The sequence below is a fragment of the Tupaia chinensis genome, unplaced genomic scaffold (assembly GCF_000334495.1).
Source record: "Tupaia chinensis unplaced genomic scaffold, TupChi_1.0 Scaffold000362_1, whole genome shotgun sequence".
Lineage (NCBI taxonomy): Eukaryota > Metazoa > Chordata > Mammalia > Scandentia > Tupaiidae > Tupaia > Tupaia belangeri.
Window position 1 is genome coordinate 3,836,002 of NW_006159859.1, and position 17,395 is coordinate 3,853,396.

At 44.5% G+C, this 17,395-nt stretch overlaps 1 protein-coding gene and 1 long non-coding RNA gene across 3 annotated transcripts in view; one reads left to right on the forward strand and one right to left on the reverse strand.

The window, feature by feature from the left end:
• The window catches only part of ANXA5 (annexin A5), a 38,280-nt gene extending 21,142 nt beyond the window's left edge, over positions 1–17,138 (reverse strand). Inside the window, exons 1-4 of one of the 2 annotated variants that reach the window (XM_014589579.1) lie at positions 17,125–17,138; positions 16,908–16,951; positions 2,878–2,962; positions 1,395–1,489 (exon numbers count right to left, since the gene is read on the reverse strand). In XM_014589579.1, the coding sequence (XP_014445065.1) occupies positions 1,395–1,489; positions 2,878–2,962; positions 16,908–16,916 (189 nt within the window). In that variant the 5' untranslated portion in view covers positions 16,917–16,951; positions 17,125–17,138. Of the gene's footprint in view, positions 1–1,394; positions 1,490–2,877; positions 2,963–16,907; positions 16,952–17,081 lie in introns of both variants that reach the window. The other variant, XM_006153114.2, reaches the window with a different exon arrangement.
• LOC114008641 (uncharacterized) overlaps positions 16,224–17,395 on the forward strand; it is a 26,764-nt gene continuing 25,592 nt past the window's right edge. Inside the window, exon 1 of the long non-coding RNA XR_003550147.1 lies at positions 16,224–16,873. This is a non-coding gene — a long non-coding RNA (uncharacterized LOC114008641). The remainder of the gene's footprint in view (positions 16,874–17,395) is intronic.

Below are 17,395 nucleotides of genomic sequence, written 5' to 3' on the forward strand. Positions count from 1 at the left end.
TAAACCACAGCCCTGAACCATGCCCTGCTGACGACAGACCTGAATTTGAAGCTATAGTAAAGACACTTCTGCACCATCACGGCTGGGCTGAAGCCTTCTTTTTTTTTTTTTTTAAATGCTTTTGTTGGGACCAGCAGTTGGCGTAACGGCTATGTCGCTGGACTCCCATGTAGTCAACCACAGTTTAAGTCCCAGACCTGGTGGCTTAAACTCATGCCAGGTGCGTGCGTGTGTGTGCCCAAGATCCCAAGAGGAGAGTGGAGAAGGGATTGCAACATGGCCATCCCCCTGGGGGGTGATTTCTTGCTTTTGCCTCTCTGTCTCTCTGGTGAGCACATGTGCCCTATAGCAAAAACCTCTCCCAAATAAAAGAAATTGCTTTTGTTAATGTCAAGGACTTTTTAAAATATAAATACCCTTAAAACTAGGCTAAAATTATTTCTCTTTGAAAATATTGTGAGAGGGCTGGTGGGGTGGCCTGGTAGTTGAGGCACTGGGCTTCGACATGGGTGACTGCGATTCAGGGTCCAGACTTGGCAGCTTGCTTTCTCGCGTCCTGCCTGCCCCTTTCTCTCTCATCAAATTTTTAAAAATAATAAAATTAAATTATGAAAAAAAATACTGTTGTGAGCCAGGTCAATAGGTGGTATGGAGTCTGAGATGGCTGGATCCTGCCTGGCCAACAGTGAGGTTCAAGTCCCAGACCCAGTAGCTTGAAAACATGAGTATGCGTGTCCAGAATCCCAAGAGGAAAATGGAGGAGAAGGGATTGTCACACGGCTATACACCCTGGGAGTGATTTCTCAACCTCTCTCTGTCTCTTTCTCCAGTGAGCGTACATGCCCTATAACAAACCAAAAAAAAAAAAAAATCTTGTGGTCCAACTCAGTGATACAGCAATAGCACGCTGTTCAAGAGAACTGAATCTCACAGTGACCATGGCTCAGTGGGCCTGAAACACACAAGGCACAGACACGAATGCCCAAGACCGAAGCCAAGTAGAGGGTGATCACGGCACGACCAGACCCCATGGAGGTTGCTCCTCTCCTCTCTCTGACGTGCATGCACACGTGCTTTCTAAGGAACAAAGAAAAAGCATTTCGTACACTGTTTGGAGGGCCAGCTGCAGTGGCACGGCAGTGAGGCCATGCTCGGTGATGCGGAGAGCACAGGGAAAGGCCAGGGTGTGCGTCCCGGGGTCTACCTGCTCACACTGGGCACGGTGTGCCCATGATCCTGGCTGGCTGTGGTGGGAGAAGCCTTGTGGGGGAGTACATCTCTCTCTTCTCTCTCCCTCTGTCTTCCTCTCTCTTTTGCACGCACACATGCCCTCTGGCATTAAAAAAAAAAAGGGCCGCTCTCACATCCTACCTTGTGATGAAGTGCATACTTACCCTGCCAAATAGTGTTTTGAAAGCCCCAGTGATTTCCTGGCGCTGAGCGTTACTTCGAGATGTCAACAGGGTCAGAATGCTGTCCTCATCAGTGCCTGCAATTCAGGTCCACGGGCTACAGCTCTGCGCCCACGCCCGCCCTCTCCAGCCCCTCGCACGGCCAGCTGCCCCACTTTCTTTCTTTACCTCCTTCCATGACAAGATAGAATACATTTTATGTTTTAGTATATAATTTATTAAAAATACAAAATTTACTATATATAAAATGCTAGCCTTCTCATACACACTACCCTCACCCCCCATGTATTGTGAAGTCGGTGGAAAACAACTCCTGACTTTTCAAAGACTGAGGGCACCTACATTTTCACGCAATACACAGTTGTTACTCGAATAACAGCTATTCACAAGACACAGTGTGCTGGGTGTTACAGAGGTCTGAGAGAAGAGAAAGACATAATCTCGGGCTTCAAATGACAGGTCATTTAGCCTTGAAAACACAAAACCGCACTAGTGACTATCAGCAAAAGTGAATGTGACAAACCCCTCGTGAGAGGTCCAGGTGTTCAGTAGGTTCAAACAAGGGTCTCTCCATTGATGGGAGGTGGAAGGAAGTCTTAGAAAAACTTCCTGGAGAAGGTGACACTCAAAATGTCTTGCAGGATGGAGAAAGGACAGGCTTTTCAGGGGAGGGCAAAGTGCGGCAATAAGAAAATACAGGGCTTTTGTGAGTAGCAGGTAAGTCGGCCTGCGAGGCCAGAAGGCACAGGGACACCAGTGCAGAAGCAGTCTGGGCCCAGGGAGGTCAGTTACACAGGGAAATCCTCCAGGTGAGAGGTTTGTAGATGGCTGGAGAAGAGGCAGGGGAAAGAGAAGAGTCCTGTGGAAAAGGCTTGCAAAAGGAGAATTGGACCTCTGACGGAGCGCAGGGGACAGCCCCGGTCGTGCTCCAGCTGGCTGCCTATCTATCCCCTCCTCATTATCAGCTCCGTACAGGTAAAGCTGGCAGGTGCAAGAGCAAAGAAGCGGAATTCAACCGCCTACTCAGGTCTAGAGACAATGCCGGGAACACTCTGCAGTATTATTTGCTACCTTAATATATCTTTTCTCCTATATATTCCAGATCTAAATATGCTAAAGGTTAACCTTTGTGTAATCAGTATCTTTTTCTTTGGAAAAACAAATGCCACATTTTTTTAGAACAAAAAGGAAGCTCGGGAGCCACACTGTGGTGCAGCAGTGAAAACCAATTCTTTGCAAGGCTGACCTACTGCCAAAAGGTTGCCAGTTCAAATCCAGAGGCTTCCTGAGTACACAGGACACATGTACATGATCCGGGCTGGCTGAAGGTGGGGGTGGATTGCAGCAGCAAGACCCTACTGGGGATGCTATCTTTCTGTCTCTCTCTCTTTGTCTTCATCTTTCTCACTCATGGAATAATTTTTATTTTATGTTATTTTATTTTTAAAAAGAAGACTGAATTTACCCAGGCCTTTCATGGCTTTCCGAAGAGTTTCGGCATCAGCCCGCTCATCAAATCCAGGGAAGTCGGTCACGGTGCCTTTGAGAACCTAAGGTGGGAAACACAGTGGTATTTTTTGTATTTGACAAAGAAAATGAGAAACAGTAAGCTACTTGCTATATATCATGTTTAGTTCCTAAATTTGCCATGTGATAAGATTTGTGAACCCATTCAAAATAGGCAGTGGGCCATTTGTAATGCAGACTAGTCAAACTGATTCAGGTTGTGAGCCACACCCCGACCCACCTGCAATGCTGTCTGTGGGGAAGCAGGCAACCAATTCCCGTGCACAGTGCCACTATGATCATGTCCACCAACACCTCCCGGTTCAGAGGATACTTCCTACAGGATTGTTTTACATGGTCTCTCTTACCATTTAATCTATAACATGCCATGGTGACATTAAAATCTGATGCCCTGGGGCCAGCAGGTAGGTAGTGGTTGGGGCACTGGACTCCCACATGGTCAACCGCAGTTTGAGTCCCAGGCCTGGTAGCTTGAAACTCAGGCCAAGCATGTGTACATGTGAGTCCAAGATTCCAAGAGGAAAATGGAGAAGAAAGGATTGTTGTTGGTCATTCCTCCCTGGAGGGTGATTTCTTCCTTTCTATCTTTCTGTCTCTGGTCTCTGCCCTATAGCAAAAAAACCCTCAAAAATAAATAAATAGGTAAATAAACAAACAAACAAATAAATAACTGATTCTCTACCCTGAGCACCCTACTCTAAGCAATGCCCTTAATATGCAGCTTTTTGTCTCATTCCTATGCATATGTAGTTTATTTAAAGACTTTAAAAAAAAAAAAAAAAGAAAGTATTTCTGACCAGCCCCATAGCCTGGTAGTTAAGGGAGCTGGATCCTACATGGCTGAGGTTTAAGTCTCAGCCCTGGAAGCTTGTAAAACACAGAGGGCCCCAAATTCTGATAGTATGAAGAAATAGAGGAGGACAAGGGATTACACTGTGATACGCCACATTATGGAATGCTTTCTCCTTCTCTTTCTCTGACAAGCACAGGCATACTCTGGCAATGAAAAAAAAAAATAGTAAATCAAAAAAAGTTTGCAACATCATTGGATCCTTAAAAGTCAGAAGGCTAGGGAACCAGCAGTTAGCGTAATGGCTATGTCGCTGGATTCCCACATAGTCGACCGCGGTTCGCGTCCCGGACCCAGTGGCTTAGAACTCACGCCGGGCGCGTGTGCGTGCGTGCCCAAGATCCCGAGAGGGGAATGGAAGAGAAGGGATTGCGGCGTGACCATCCCACCTGGGGGGTGATTTCTCGCTTTCTGTCTCTATGTCTCTCTCTGTCTGTCTGGTGAGCACACGCGCCCTATAGCGAAAATCTCTCAAAAAAAAAAAAAGTCAGAAGGCTATATCATAATGTGATGATTAGGAGGTAGGGCCTTTGGGAGATTATTAAGATTAGATGCAGTCACGAGAGTAAGGCCCCAGGATGGGAACAGTATCACTCTGAGAGTCCCAAGGGAACTTGCTTTCCTCTGTCCTCCAAGTAAGAAGACAACAAGAAGGCAACAGTCTTCACCCTGAAAGAGCGCCCTCACCAGAACCTGACCATGCTGGCTCCTTGATCGCAAAACTTCCAGCTTCTGGAACTGTGAGAAATACATTTCTGTAATTTTTTTTGTTCTTTTTGTTTGTTTGTTTTACTTTTGTTCCATTTTGGGGTTTTTTGTTTGTTTGTTTAAAGGGAGGGAGAGTGAAAGCAAGTTTATTTGGGAAAGTAGACCAAGCAGCCTACTCCATAGGTGGGATAGCTATGTGAGGGGGTCATGAGAAGACGGTTTTGTCCTTCCTCTGAGAGGAAGGGGAGAATTATTACCCAGAAGGAAAGACGGAAGGGCCACCCCAGTAGGGCAGCCCCAAATTCCTACTGTTTGTAAGCCACCCAGTCTACAGTACTGTGAGAGTAGTCCAAATGGAGGAAGGTCCCCTTGATGTCCAATCAACCTCCTCATCTACGACCCTCAACATCTGATCATCCTGGCCTACCTTCAGATAAGAATCCTATTCATTCATTTTACAAAAATCCCCCTATCTTTTCTGTCTCCTCTTAGTAATTTTCCATCTATTGACCTCACTCTGCCCATTGGCAGATACAAAATGGGACAAAAGCAAAACCCCCAGGTGAGTTGTATCCCCTGAATTCGAAGTTGAGCCTGATCTCTTCCCCATGGTGAAAGCCATGAGTCATATGCAACAGTCTTGACCAAAGCCTTCCTGACCACTTCAGTAAGCATCAGGTTCATCTGCTCTTTAACAGTGGCCCTGCCTCTTGTTCAAGGAGAGAAGAAAATCCCTCTTTAATCTGGACAGAGTCAGGTATGGGAGAACCTATAGGAAAACCTGACCTCATGAAGCTCCCTATAACTTCAATTCCTGGATCAAGTTTAGGATCAAGAGAATACAATCCAAGAAAAGGGGTGTTGACCAGGTGGATGGCCCAGTCCCATATTGTTGACTGGTGGCATCTTTCATTCCCTCTGTCCTCAGCTGAACAAAGGAATGCAGACAACTAGGAAAGGAGAATGGAGAGTGGGTCTCCCACTTGTCTGGTGGAGAGGCCATGAAACTAACCCAGAGCTGTTCATTCTCCTGAGTGGGAAATCGATCCACGGCCAGGATCGTCTTCCTCTCCACCCCATCTAACTTGTACACATGCTTGAAAAAATTCCTTTCATTAGTTCTATAGCTTGAGCCATATGAAACTGAATGATTAATCACCTGGCAATTTCAGATGGCTCAACATAACTAAAAGTAGCTATAGGTTAGGAGGGAAACACATTAGATTTACTTGAGAACATGCTCCTTCAAAATTAGGGAGGGTCGGAAAGTTATTCCTCTTAGATAAAAGCATTGGTTCTATTTAATAGACCCAATTCAAACCCACGATGAAGATATCATCAAATTTTCTTAATGTGAAAATGTGGGTGTGAGGACCAGCAGTTGGCATAATGGATGTGATGACCCCCGTAGTTGACCATGGTTCAAGTCCTGGACTCGGTGGCTTAAAGTCACACCAGGCGCATGTGCGTGCGTGCCCAAGATCCCAAGAGGAGAATGAAGGAGAAGGGGTTGTGGCAGGGCCATCCCCCCTGGGGGAGGTGATTTCTTGCTTTCTGAATCTGTATCTTTCTGGGGAGTGCACACGCCCTACAGCTAAAAAAAAAATCTATCCAAAAAAAAGAGTGGGTGTGACGGTCCTTATAGTTCACCTATTTCTTCATCCGCCTCAATGTTCATTTTTTTTGAATGCCTCCCATATGCTAAGTATAATAGTAATGACCAGGAAAGTCAGGATCTTGAAAGTAGGAATGACAGGCACACAAATAATCGGGTGCAGCAGAGTATGTCCACACACAGGCTGGGTCAGGGGAAGTGAGCACATAAAGGGGGACTGAGCTGGGAAGTGTAGACAGAGAATAAGTGGGAAAAAATTCCAAAAACCAAAAGTCATCGAAGTTGCCTGTGACCTTGTCAAGCACATTCAAGAAAGTACAGAACGGGGGCCAGCAGGTGACATGGTGGTTAAAGGCAATGGACTCCCACATGGCCGACCAAGGTTCAAGTCCTGGACATGGCAGCTTGCTTTCTCACTTTCCCCCTCTCTCTCTCTCTCACTCTGTCCCTCTCTGGTCAGATTATAAATAAATAAATAAATAAATAAATAAATAAAGTAAGTTAATTAAAATAATTCTTTACAAAAAAAGAGAGAACTACAGGAGGGTATTTTTCAGCATGCACAGGGACCTGAAGAATGCAGATCAGCTCCATGGCCTGAAAGTTAAGGCAGCTGGATCCTACATGGCTGACCACACGGTTCAAGTCCTCGACCCAGTGGCTTGATAAACACACTGGGTGCATGTGCATGTGGGCCCCAAATCCCATAACAACGGAGAAATGGAAGAGAAGAGAAAGCAGTGTGGTCATGCTCCATCTCCCTCTCTATCTCTCTCTGCTGTGAGGGCATGTGGCTTCTAGCAGAAAGAAAGAAAAAAAAAGGAACAGAAAAAGAAAAAAGTATAGAAGCATGAAACAACCTGGTAATTGGATAAGGATTAAGTATTTCAACAGAATGAAACAAGCCGTGAGGCTGAATAGAAAAACAAACCATGGAGGTCACGGGAGGGGGGAGGAGGGGCACGAAAGTCAGGTTGGGGCGCAGACTCCATCCCTTGGGAGCAGGGAGCAGTAGAGGACAGGCGGGCTGGGAAGAACAACGCCCACTCAGCACAGTAATGTACCCTGGGGTGCAGTGGGGACAAAGGACCATGCAAGAATGAAAACAGGAGCCGGTTTAAAAATTGCTACCACTCAAGAAGGTCAGGAGGACCCAATCAAAAGTAGGGGCGGGGGGAAGACAAACAGAAACTGGACAGGACGGGGAAGCAGGGGGCTATTTAGCTGATTCCCTTCGGGGATGGCATGCAGGGAGAGAAGCAGGCTCAGGGTGATCAGCACACACAGCTGCAAGTAGGAGCTGCCTGAGAGGTCTGCACACAGGGCATTATGAACGAGATGAATCAGAGACCAGAGGAGGAAGGAAGGGAGGGTGGCGACCACCAGAACAGCAGCTAGTACCTGCTGCATGCAGAGAGGAGCCACGCACCGTGCTCAGAGCTTCACATTTTGCAGTAGAAACACACTGGCTTAGAAGAGTTTGTGGTCACCCAGGTGACCAGCAGCAGAGCTGAGGCCTATGACCCTTGAGCTCTTCACCAAGATGCTACTACATTCCTGCCCAAGGCAAGAAGAAAATCCAGACAGGGTGCTGCCATGGAAACAAAGGACCGGCAGCCCGACACCACAGGGAGGTCAGTAAGAGGGGAGACAGAGGTTCCCCTGGACTTGCAAGTGGGAGGTCCCTGATGGCAGTCAAAGCCTGGCTGTGATATGCAGAGGTAACCGGAGAGGCAGATCATCTCAATGAAACCCCGGATTACAAACAACACTTTGGGAGAAAACATGCTTTTAAAAAAAATACCTTAAGGAAAGAAGAGGGGCTGAGCCCTTAGCACAGCAATTAAGCCTTGTGCAGAGAAAGCGGGATCTCACACGACTAACCAGGTTCAGTCCCTGGCCCCGGTGGCGTGAGATACAGGAGCGTGCACTTTCTCAGGGTTCTGGCAGAATGGAGAATTGGAGGAAATATGGTTGCGACATGATCAGACCCTAGTGAGGGGTGCTTTCTCTCTGTCTCTCTCTTTCTCTCACTTTAGCTCTCTCTCTTACACACACACACACACACACACACACACGCACACATATATGCCCTCTAGCACTTTAAAAAAAAAAAAGAAGTGAATGAAGAAAAATAAAGAAAAACTTGGTCCAGCTTGCAGGCGATGAAGAAATAGCCAGTTGAGAAAGAGGTTAAAAGCAGGGAAGAGGTTACAAACAAGACCGACAGAAGGGATTTGCCTTAAGGAAAAAAGACCTCTGACTCCGGACACAGAAGAAAATGTGGTGAAGGACGAAAGAGAAGTAGCGTCAAAAATCTCAGCTATTGGCTAAGAAGAAGAAATAACTGCTGGTCATATTTTAAGAGCTTTCTAGAAACACTTTTGCTGCATTCCACACAATTGGAGTCACCCGCAGAGCTCACAGTCCCGTGGTAGTACTGAGGGACCCGATGTGCATTCGCAGACATGACTCATAGGGCAGAACCCTGGCGTGGAGGTCCTGCCTAGCTCCGCCACGGCCCACACAAACTGTCTGCTAACGTGACTGGAAATAACTCATTGCAGAGACCCCATCCCATTCCTGGGAGTGCCCACACTTTTTATCCAGGTAAACTCCAGCTCTAGGTAGGTGTCTTCCCTTCCCCCATCCTCAGTTTATCTTCAACTCCTTTAATACCCTACCACCAATGCCTTTCCAAGAGAATTATTACATATCCTTAGACAACACTTGGTCCAAACATATAATTCACTCTCTTAACGCACACTTTCAAAAATACTCATTCTTTAGCTCTGTAATTTTGGTTTTTTATTTTCCCCTCCCTAAATAAAAAAGCTCTTCATCCTCAAAGACTTTACCCCAAAATAAAATGAATAAAATTAAACAAATAAAAAGTGAAAGGTTGCTTTTCTGGACATAGGATTTAAAGGCATGGGAAAATAATACATAAATAACATTTCAAGTTTAAATATGGGAACATATTCCCCTGTCTGACACATTTAAAATAAAGCTTTTCCAAAAGCATGTAAAAGAACTTAACTCTTGGGGCTGGCAGTTGGCATGGTGGTTGAAGTGCTGGACTCCCACATGGCTGACCACAGTTTGAGTCTCAGACCTGGAGGCTTGCTTTTTCATACTTTCCCTTTCTCTCTCTTTCTCTGGTCAAATTAAGCAAATAAAAATAATAATAAATGAAATAAAACAATTCTTAAAAAAAAAAAAAAAAAAGAAAAAAGAAAAGAACTAAACTCTCCTTAAGTCTGTCTTCTAGCTCAGTGTAATCAATACTTAATCAAGGGAACCAGCAGTTAGCATAATGGCTATGTCGCTGGATTCCCACTTAGTCGACCGTGGTTCGCATCCCAGACCTGGTGGCTTAGAATTCACGCCGGGTGCGTGTGCGTGCGTGCCCAAGATCCCAAGAAGAGAATGGAGGAGAAGGGACTGCGGTGTGACCATCCCCCCTGGGGGGTGATTTCTAGCTTTCCGTCTCTATGTCTCTCTCTGTCTGTCTGTCGAGCACACGTGCCCTATAGAAAAAAAAAAACCTCTCAAAAAAAAAAAAAAAGAAGAAGAAGAAAATACTTAATCAAACACCCACTCAACAGTCCATGTATTACCAGAAGCCAGAAATTGAACCACCATAGCTGATCCACTGCTGGGCAGCTCTATAGGATTTTTTTTTTTTTCGTTTTTTTTAGAGATTTTTGCTATAGGGCACATCTGCTTGCCAAAGAGATAGAAAGAGAGAGAGACAGAAAGAGAGAAATCACTCCAAGGGGGGATGGCCACACTGCAATATTTTCTCCTCCATTCTCCTCTTGGAATTTTGGGCACACACGTACAGGTGCCTGGTGTGAGTTTTAAGTCGCTGGGTCCAGGACTCAAACCAAGGTCAACTACGTTGGATCCCAGCAATGTAATGCTATCTGCTGGTCCCTGTATGGTGATTTATAAGTACAGTTCTTCCTTGGGGGCTACCAGAGAAGGTGGAGAGAGGGGAAACCCAAAGGAGCAGAACTCTGCTTCCTAATCTCCCCCCTGCCACCATCGAAGCAGTTCAAGTCCTACCTAAGGTATCAAACTAGAGACCCACTGTTATTTCCCACTGATGAGGAAAATAAAAAATATTAATGCTGTACTAAGAAAAGAGGAAGGTTAAAGTTAAATAAACATCAGGGGATAAATATCTGCAGCAGATCGGAGACAAGATCTGCTCATGCCATCAGAAAAGGTGACTGTTACTGTTCAAAGCCTTAACCTCAAACGGGCCTGTAGATTACTTTCATGTAACTTCCCTTCTCTTTGTTGTTCCCTCTTGGTTTTACTTCTTTCCATTTTAACCAATCTACTACGTTGGACCTCCTTGTTGAAATCAAGTGGAAGGGAAAAAAGGCAGCATTATAAAATAATTTATTTGCATCATGGTAGAATGAACAATTTTGAGGACAAAATAAAGCTCTCTAAAGAGAATTTATATTTGTATGTTTTTAATACCATATGTTTAATGTCATTCTTTACATCTCTAGGACAATATAAAAATGCCTTCTCTTAGAAAATATCAATAACATGGAAAACCTAATTCTGTGCTCTTAGAAGCTGCCCAAGCATAACGGTGATGCCCCGAGTCAGTGAAAGTGAGTAAGTGGGTTAGCCTCTTGTGAGTTCACGGCTGAGGTCAGGGAGAGAATGCCATCTCACCTCGTTGTTCAATTGGGCGCTCGGTGAAGAGCACTCAGAAAGCTGTATCGCTACCCAACTCCTTCACGCCAGCGCTTCGGAGAGCAATCGGGTGACAGATTTCTCACATGTGAGAAGAGTACACTCAGACTCACAACTGCGTTTCCGTTTCTGAAGAAGCAAAATCTAATAAGAATGGCTGACCGTAGGCAAAGGTGGGACATAAATGACCGTCCAATCCTTTTTATATTTGTAGAAAGAGATAAATAATACATTAATAAATAACCTTACAGAGATAAAAAGAGGGCTCGGACATCATATATATAGTCCTGATTACTAGATCGTACCACCAAAATGTTTTAAAGAAACTCAAGATTCAAGAAATCTAACCATCTCCTCCCTATCACAAATCTGCATTCTTTTTTCAAAAAAAAACACAACCAGCCATGCTCAAACAAGTCGGTCATCTTGACCCTTACCTGACCCCCCTACCAGCAAGGTGCAATCCCCTCAAGCACCAACTCTGCCCACCCTCTCCCACAGCCCTTTCCTATCTAGAGTCTCAGCCCCGGCCCTGCTCAAGCCTTTCAAGTCTCGCTGGAATTACTGCAACAGATTCCTCACTTTTCTTGCAATATCCAGTTTCCTCCTCCTTTTCCCCATCAACCCCCACCCCGCCACCCCACCTCTACAGCCTCCAGAAATACAACCAGCACATTGGTACCAGGGTGATCTTCATTAAATACAAACCTGGCCAGGACACATTTCATTTTAACACTCTTTGACAGCCCTCTACTACCTATAATAAAATGGTTCGTGGCTTTCGCTCTGGCTATCTACCTATCTGGCTCCTCTTTCCAAGACATGGCTCAGTCTCTCCGCCTCACTGCAGCTCTCCTCCAGCAGTTTCACACTCTGTAGTTCCTGGTATGCTAATCTCTTCCTAAGCATTGGCCTGGCCATTGTTACTTCTACACATAATGCCTTCCCTCCTTGGTCCCCTTCCATTAATGTCAGCTAAGTAAGCTCAGTTTCCTTCCTGTGAAACAGAAGTAGTTATAATTATTACCAAAACTGCAGTGTGAGCACTAAGTAATGCATACAAAGGACTTGGCAGTGCAACTATTACATCAACACGTATTTCTCATTTTACTTCCCACGCCTAACAATGCTTGTACATAGTGGGAATGCAATGGCTTCAGACATCCAGGAAAGCACGCACAAATAGGTAAAGAGAACTGTAGGAACGAGTCTCCAAAGCAATGGAGCCAACTGGAATATACTTCCCTTCCAATGAGTCAATGGTTTATGTGTTTGCATATTATACACACTATTAAACTAAAAGGATGGATCTAAAAAAACACTTAAAATGGGCTGGCTTGGTGATACAGTGATAACGTGCAGTTCGGGAGAAACCAGATCCCACATGGAACCCACATGGCTTGAATCCCTGGTCTGGTATGCTTGGAACACACATGAGAGTCCAGGATTCAATGGCCTGGAGGGCTGGCGGGCTGGAGGAAGAGGATTGCTGTGTGACCAACCCTGGAGAGGGTGCTTCTCTCTCCCTCTCGCACCCGACCATGCGTGTGTAACATGCTCCAGCTACCATGAATAAAGAAAAAAAGTAAAAAGAAAAGAACAAAACCACTTAGAGCAAACATATTAGAAGTCCTAGCTGGCTTCCCCACACACAAAAAAAAGAGAGAGAAGCAAAGAAAACTGATGCATTTATAAAATTTTAAAGTTGTATAAAGGATAAATGAATAAAACATTTCATAAATGGAACTATGACATGAAAACATTGTTCTATTTCTACCATTTTGAACTTCTAAGTCATTAAAAGAAAACCACTGACTGCCCACCTGTAACTAATTCGATCACTTGTGTAGGTCTCCCAGGGGCACTGAACACAAGCTCAGAGAATTAGGGTTTGCTTGGAACCAGCAGATGGAGAAACGGCTACGTTGCTGGACTCCCATGTACTCGACCACAGTTCAAGTCCCAGACTTGGTGGCTTAAACTCATACCAGGCGCATGTGCAAGCATTCCCAAGATCCCAAGAGGAGAATGGAGGAGAAGGGACTGTGGCGTGGTACCCCCCCTCCCCCGGAGGGGTGATTTCTCGCTTTCTGTCTCTCTGTCTTTCGGGCAAGTGCACCTGCCCTATAGCAAAAACCTCTAGGGGGGAGGTGGATAAAGAATCAGGGTTTGCTGAGTGCCAGTGAATGGCTCAGTGACTTGCAAAGCAGCCAAGCAATTTTGGAACTACTTCTTTCTCAGCATCCAAAATGAAAACAAGAGTCCAAGGGACCAGGAACTGAGAGGGAGAGACCTGGAGCAGCTCAGATCCAAGAGAGAATCATTAGCTACAGAGGTGCGACCTTAAAGTGAATGGCAGGAAAAGATGCAATCAAATCAACATCCAGTCAGCTCCCCTGGAAAGCACCTTAGCTCGGCCTGACTCATCTCCATCGATCCTGCTTGCAGGGCCTTCATAAGTCATGAGATCGTCAGGGAAGTCATGACATGTTTTTCTGGGTTTTTTCCTATAAAAAATACGTCATGACTTTTCCAACAACCCAGTATTACAACACTAATATTTCAAACAAATCCAATAATCTCTAATCAAACCTGTACAGTTCCTGTATCACAGGGATCACATGTGCTATGCCAGTGAGGCTTCTAGCTAACAACTGTAAATTATGTGGCCTAGTTCTGCCTCCGTACAATAACTCTTTGTAAACGACATCATGAATAAAACTAAGTTTAGACTGCCTGAAAATTCATTTTTAAAGTTCAATTATCTAAAACCTTAAAGATATAAAAGCTTTCAAGTAAATTAAAATGTATTAAATGGATTATCTGTCTATGACATATAGTCATCTCTTGATTTTCCCAACCAAAGCACTTTCATGTACTTTCAATGACTGAAATAAGTCAGAGTATGAAATAATTCGTTTGGGCTAAATAGTAGGACAAAAAAATCTGTATGAGCAGGTTAAGCAATAAAAGAGAAATAGCCAAATAGAACTCAATTTAAAAAGTCCAACCTAAATTATGGTTAAGTTTGATAGAGAAAATGACCCTAAGACCTAATGAAATGTTCAAATTTATATCATCAGAAGGAGACTATATAAAGAGTAGGAAAAGAATCAAAAACATTTTTAGAGATTTTTATAGAAGACTTACTTTATTTATTATTATCTTACTATTTTTAATTTGACCAGAAAGAGAAAAAAGGACAGTGAGAAAGCAAGCTGCTAGATTCGGGGACTGAACCGTTGTCAGTCATGTGGGAGTCCAACACATTAACCACTGTACCACTTGCTGGCCCCAAGAGAGTTTTTTGCTATAGGGCACTTGCACTTGCCAGAGAGACAGAGACAGAAAGTAAGAAATCACCTCCTGGAGGGATGGCCATGCCATAATCCCTTCTCCTCCATTCTCCTCCCGGGATCTTGGGCGTGCACACACATGCCCCCAGCATGAGTTTCAAGCCACCAGGTCCAGGACTCAAACCATGGTCAGTCATGTGGGAGTCCAGTGACATAACTGCTATGCCATCTGCTGGTCTCTGTTATATAAAACATTTTATGCCGCATGCTGACAAGATAAGGAAATACTTAACTGGAAAAAAATTGTATCATTATGAATGCACATTTCAAATGTAAATAAATAGTGATACAAATACACACAAGAGTGTAAAAATTTCCTAATAATCACTTTCCCTCTCTGTCTCTCTCTAGTCAAATCAAAAAGGGAATAATGATAAATACAAGTAAATAAATAATTTTTAAATGTCATTAACCTAAAATAAAATCAACCAATATTTTCTTACTAAATTTGTACCAAGAGGCCATGCCCATGAGCTGTATTTACAATAACTGGTTTCCGGATTTTTGCAAACTGTTATGGCTGGGTGGTCCCAACATAACAAAAAAGAAAAAAACCATTGATATGGATGGAAGATACAGTCCATAAATATGAAGAATTACTGTGGTAGGAAACGATGTTTTAATTTTTCAGCAAGAGACATTAATATTTAAAGAATACATTTGAAATTGCTGAGACATGCATTTCTAAGACTCAGGCATCTGATCCATTACTCTCCAGAAGTCCAGGGTGGAGGTCTCTGGTTCCCATACCAACAGTCAACAAAAAGGTGCTACCATAGAAACCGTTTGAAACCTAACACTGAAGCTACTCCAGCAGACCCACAATTACAGTGAGTTCCAGGCATTCTGGACCCCATTAAATGTAAATATAAGAATCACAAAACTCTAAAGATTAAATGTGTTAACAAAATGCCTTACTTTCATAGTTTCCAAGGATAACTAATAACAAAACTAGAGCAACACTTTCCTTTTCTTAAAATTATTTATAACTTTTACGGTGACTCAAAACCGTGGATTTAACAGAAAACAGTCCTGATATTATATTGTGATGGGAATTATAATGCAATCTACCACCCTCCCAGGTTTTGTATATGTAAGGACCTTTACAGTTATCATTCTTTGAGATTATTGTCCACAGTTTAAACAATGTGTTTATTTAAGCTCTCTTGGATAAAGCATTTACATAATGAGAGGACCATATCTACTGTGGTGTGGTGTGCTCATAAAACACAATACTCTCAAAGGCTGACCTACATGGGAAGGTTCTGGGTTTAGGTCCAGAGACCTCTCTGCGTACCCTGAGCAAGTGTGTGCCCAAGATCCTGGGCTGGCTGAAGTTGGGGATGGATCACAATGTCAACACACTTTTTGGGGAGTACTGTCTCTGTCCCTCTCCCTTATCAAAGAAAGAAAGAAAGAAACTTCTTTAGAAAGTCTACATAATGAAAAGGCATTGATTGAAAAACTTCAGACACTCCTGGGAAACTTACAAAAGATACTGGAGAGACTGCCAAATGATCAAAGATAAGGCAATTATCTGTTGATGCTTGCTAAATAAATCTTGTACATCATCACATCAGCCTATCAAGACAGGAAAAATATTTCTCGGGACAAAAAAAGTTAATTCCACATGAAAGCATCCTTTCTCTGGGGAAGAACCTAAACCAAACTTTCCACTTGGAGTAACATGAGAATTGGTTTATTTTAACATTGAAGTGCAACGAGGAAGTAAGAATGGGAACACTGTATACATTTAATAAAGTTACCAACCCATCTTAATCCTCCCATTTCCTGCTGGATGGAACTATGAAACCTTAACTCAGTTTTGATAAGTCACTCTGATAAAAAGTGAACGACAAATAACAGAGCGTTGTTTGAACAGTGAAAACATTTGTTTAAAAAAAATGATCTGGACTCTGACAAGCCCATCTGACTGACGAGATCTGTGGAATTAGTTCTGGGGTGAAGTTTTCTAGCACCGATAGCTTATTCATGAGACTGTGTAACACAGTCAATTTTGAAAGACTCCTGTAGAAAGTTATTTGCTCTCTCCTACATCTTTAATAAATATTAACAGCAAGGAAAGCCACTATTAGATAACCCATATATGAATCAGATTCGATTCAGAACTCGTTCCACGAGTTCATTGCTTAAGAAAAACTGCTCTTCTGTTTACTCTTTGGGATGAAAAAGAAAAAGAAAATCAGTGCCATCGACCCACAGTTCCTTTTAATCAAATCGGGCTGAGCAACTGGAAAAAGCTCTAGGGGCGCTCTTCTGGAAAAAGCCACAGTCCAACCACAGGATTAAAATACAGGAAACTTGGTGAAAAAAAAAAAAAAAGGAAGCCGAGAAAGGAAAAAAAAAAAAAAACTGCGTTCGCCTCACAAGACCAGGATGAGCTGTTCTTGCTCTGGTTCTAATTTTAGCGACTCTTTGGATTGGGGCAGGGCCCGCTTTTACACACACTCGCTCAAGAAAAGGGTGCGCGCAAAACTCCGGCCACGTCACCGGCGGCGGCGCGCGATCCGAGCCCCCCGCTCTGCCAGGTTCGCGGCCTCGCGGCGGGAAGCAGCAAGGACAGCGGGAGCTGCGGGCCAGGAAAGGGGCCCGAAGGCAGCTTCTGTTTACTCCCAAACTTTTGCTGGCTTTCAAACCGAGTGCGGAGGTCCCCAGACGCTGGGTAAAGCGAGCGCGGCTGCGGGCGCCGGCCTTACCTCTGCCATCGCGACCTGTCGGGTCAGTGCGACGCGGTGCAGGACTGCAAGGGAAGGGAGGGCGTGTTAGGAGGGCCGGTACCGGGCTGCAGACCCGGCGTCCGCAGTGTTCTCCCTCCCCGGCCGCGCGTCGCGGAGAAGCCGCGCGGCTCCCAGCCCCGGGCACCCGCCCACCTGGCCGGCCCGCGCGTCCGCACTCCGGGGACTCTTGGCCGACCCGCGCGCTCCGTGCCCCGCTCTGTGCATGCGTACCAGCAGATAGCATAATGGCTATGTTGCTGGACTCCCATGTAGTCAACTCTGGTTTGAGTCCTGGATCCAGTGGCTTAAACTACCACTGGGCACGTGTGTGTGCATGCCCAAGATTCCAAGAAGAGAAGGGAAGAGAAGGGATTGTGACATGGCCATTCCCCAGAGGGTGATTTCTCACTTTCTATCTCTCTGGTGAGCGCACATGCTCTATAGCAAAACAAAAAAAAAAAAAAAAT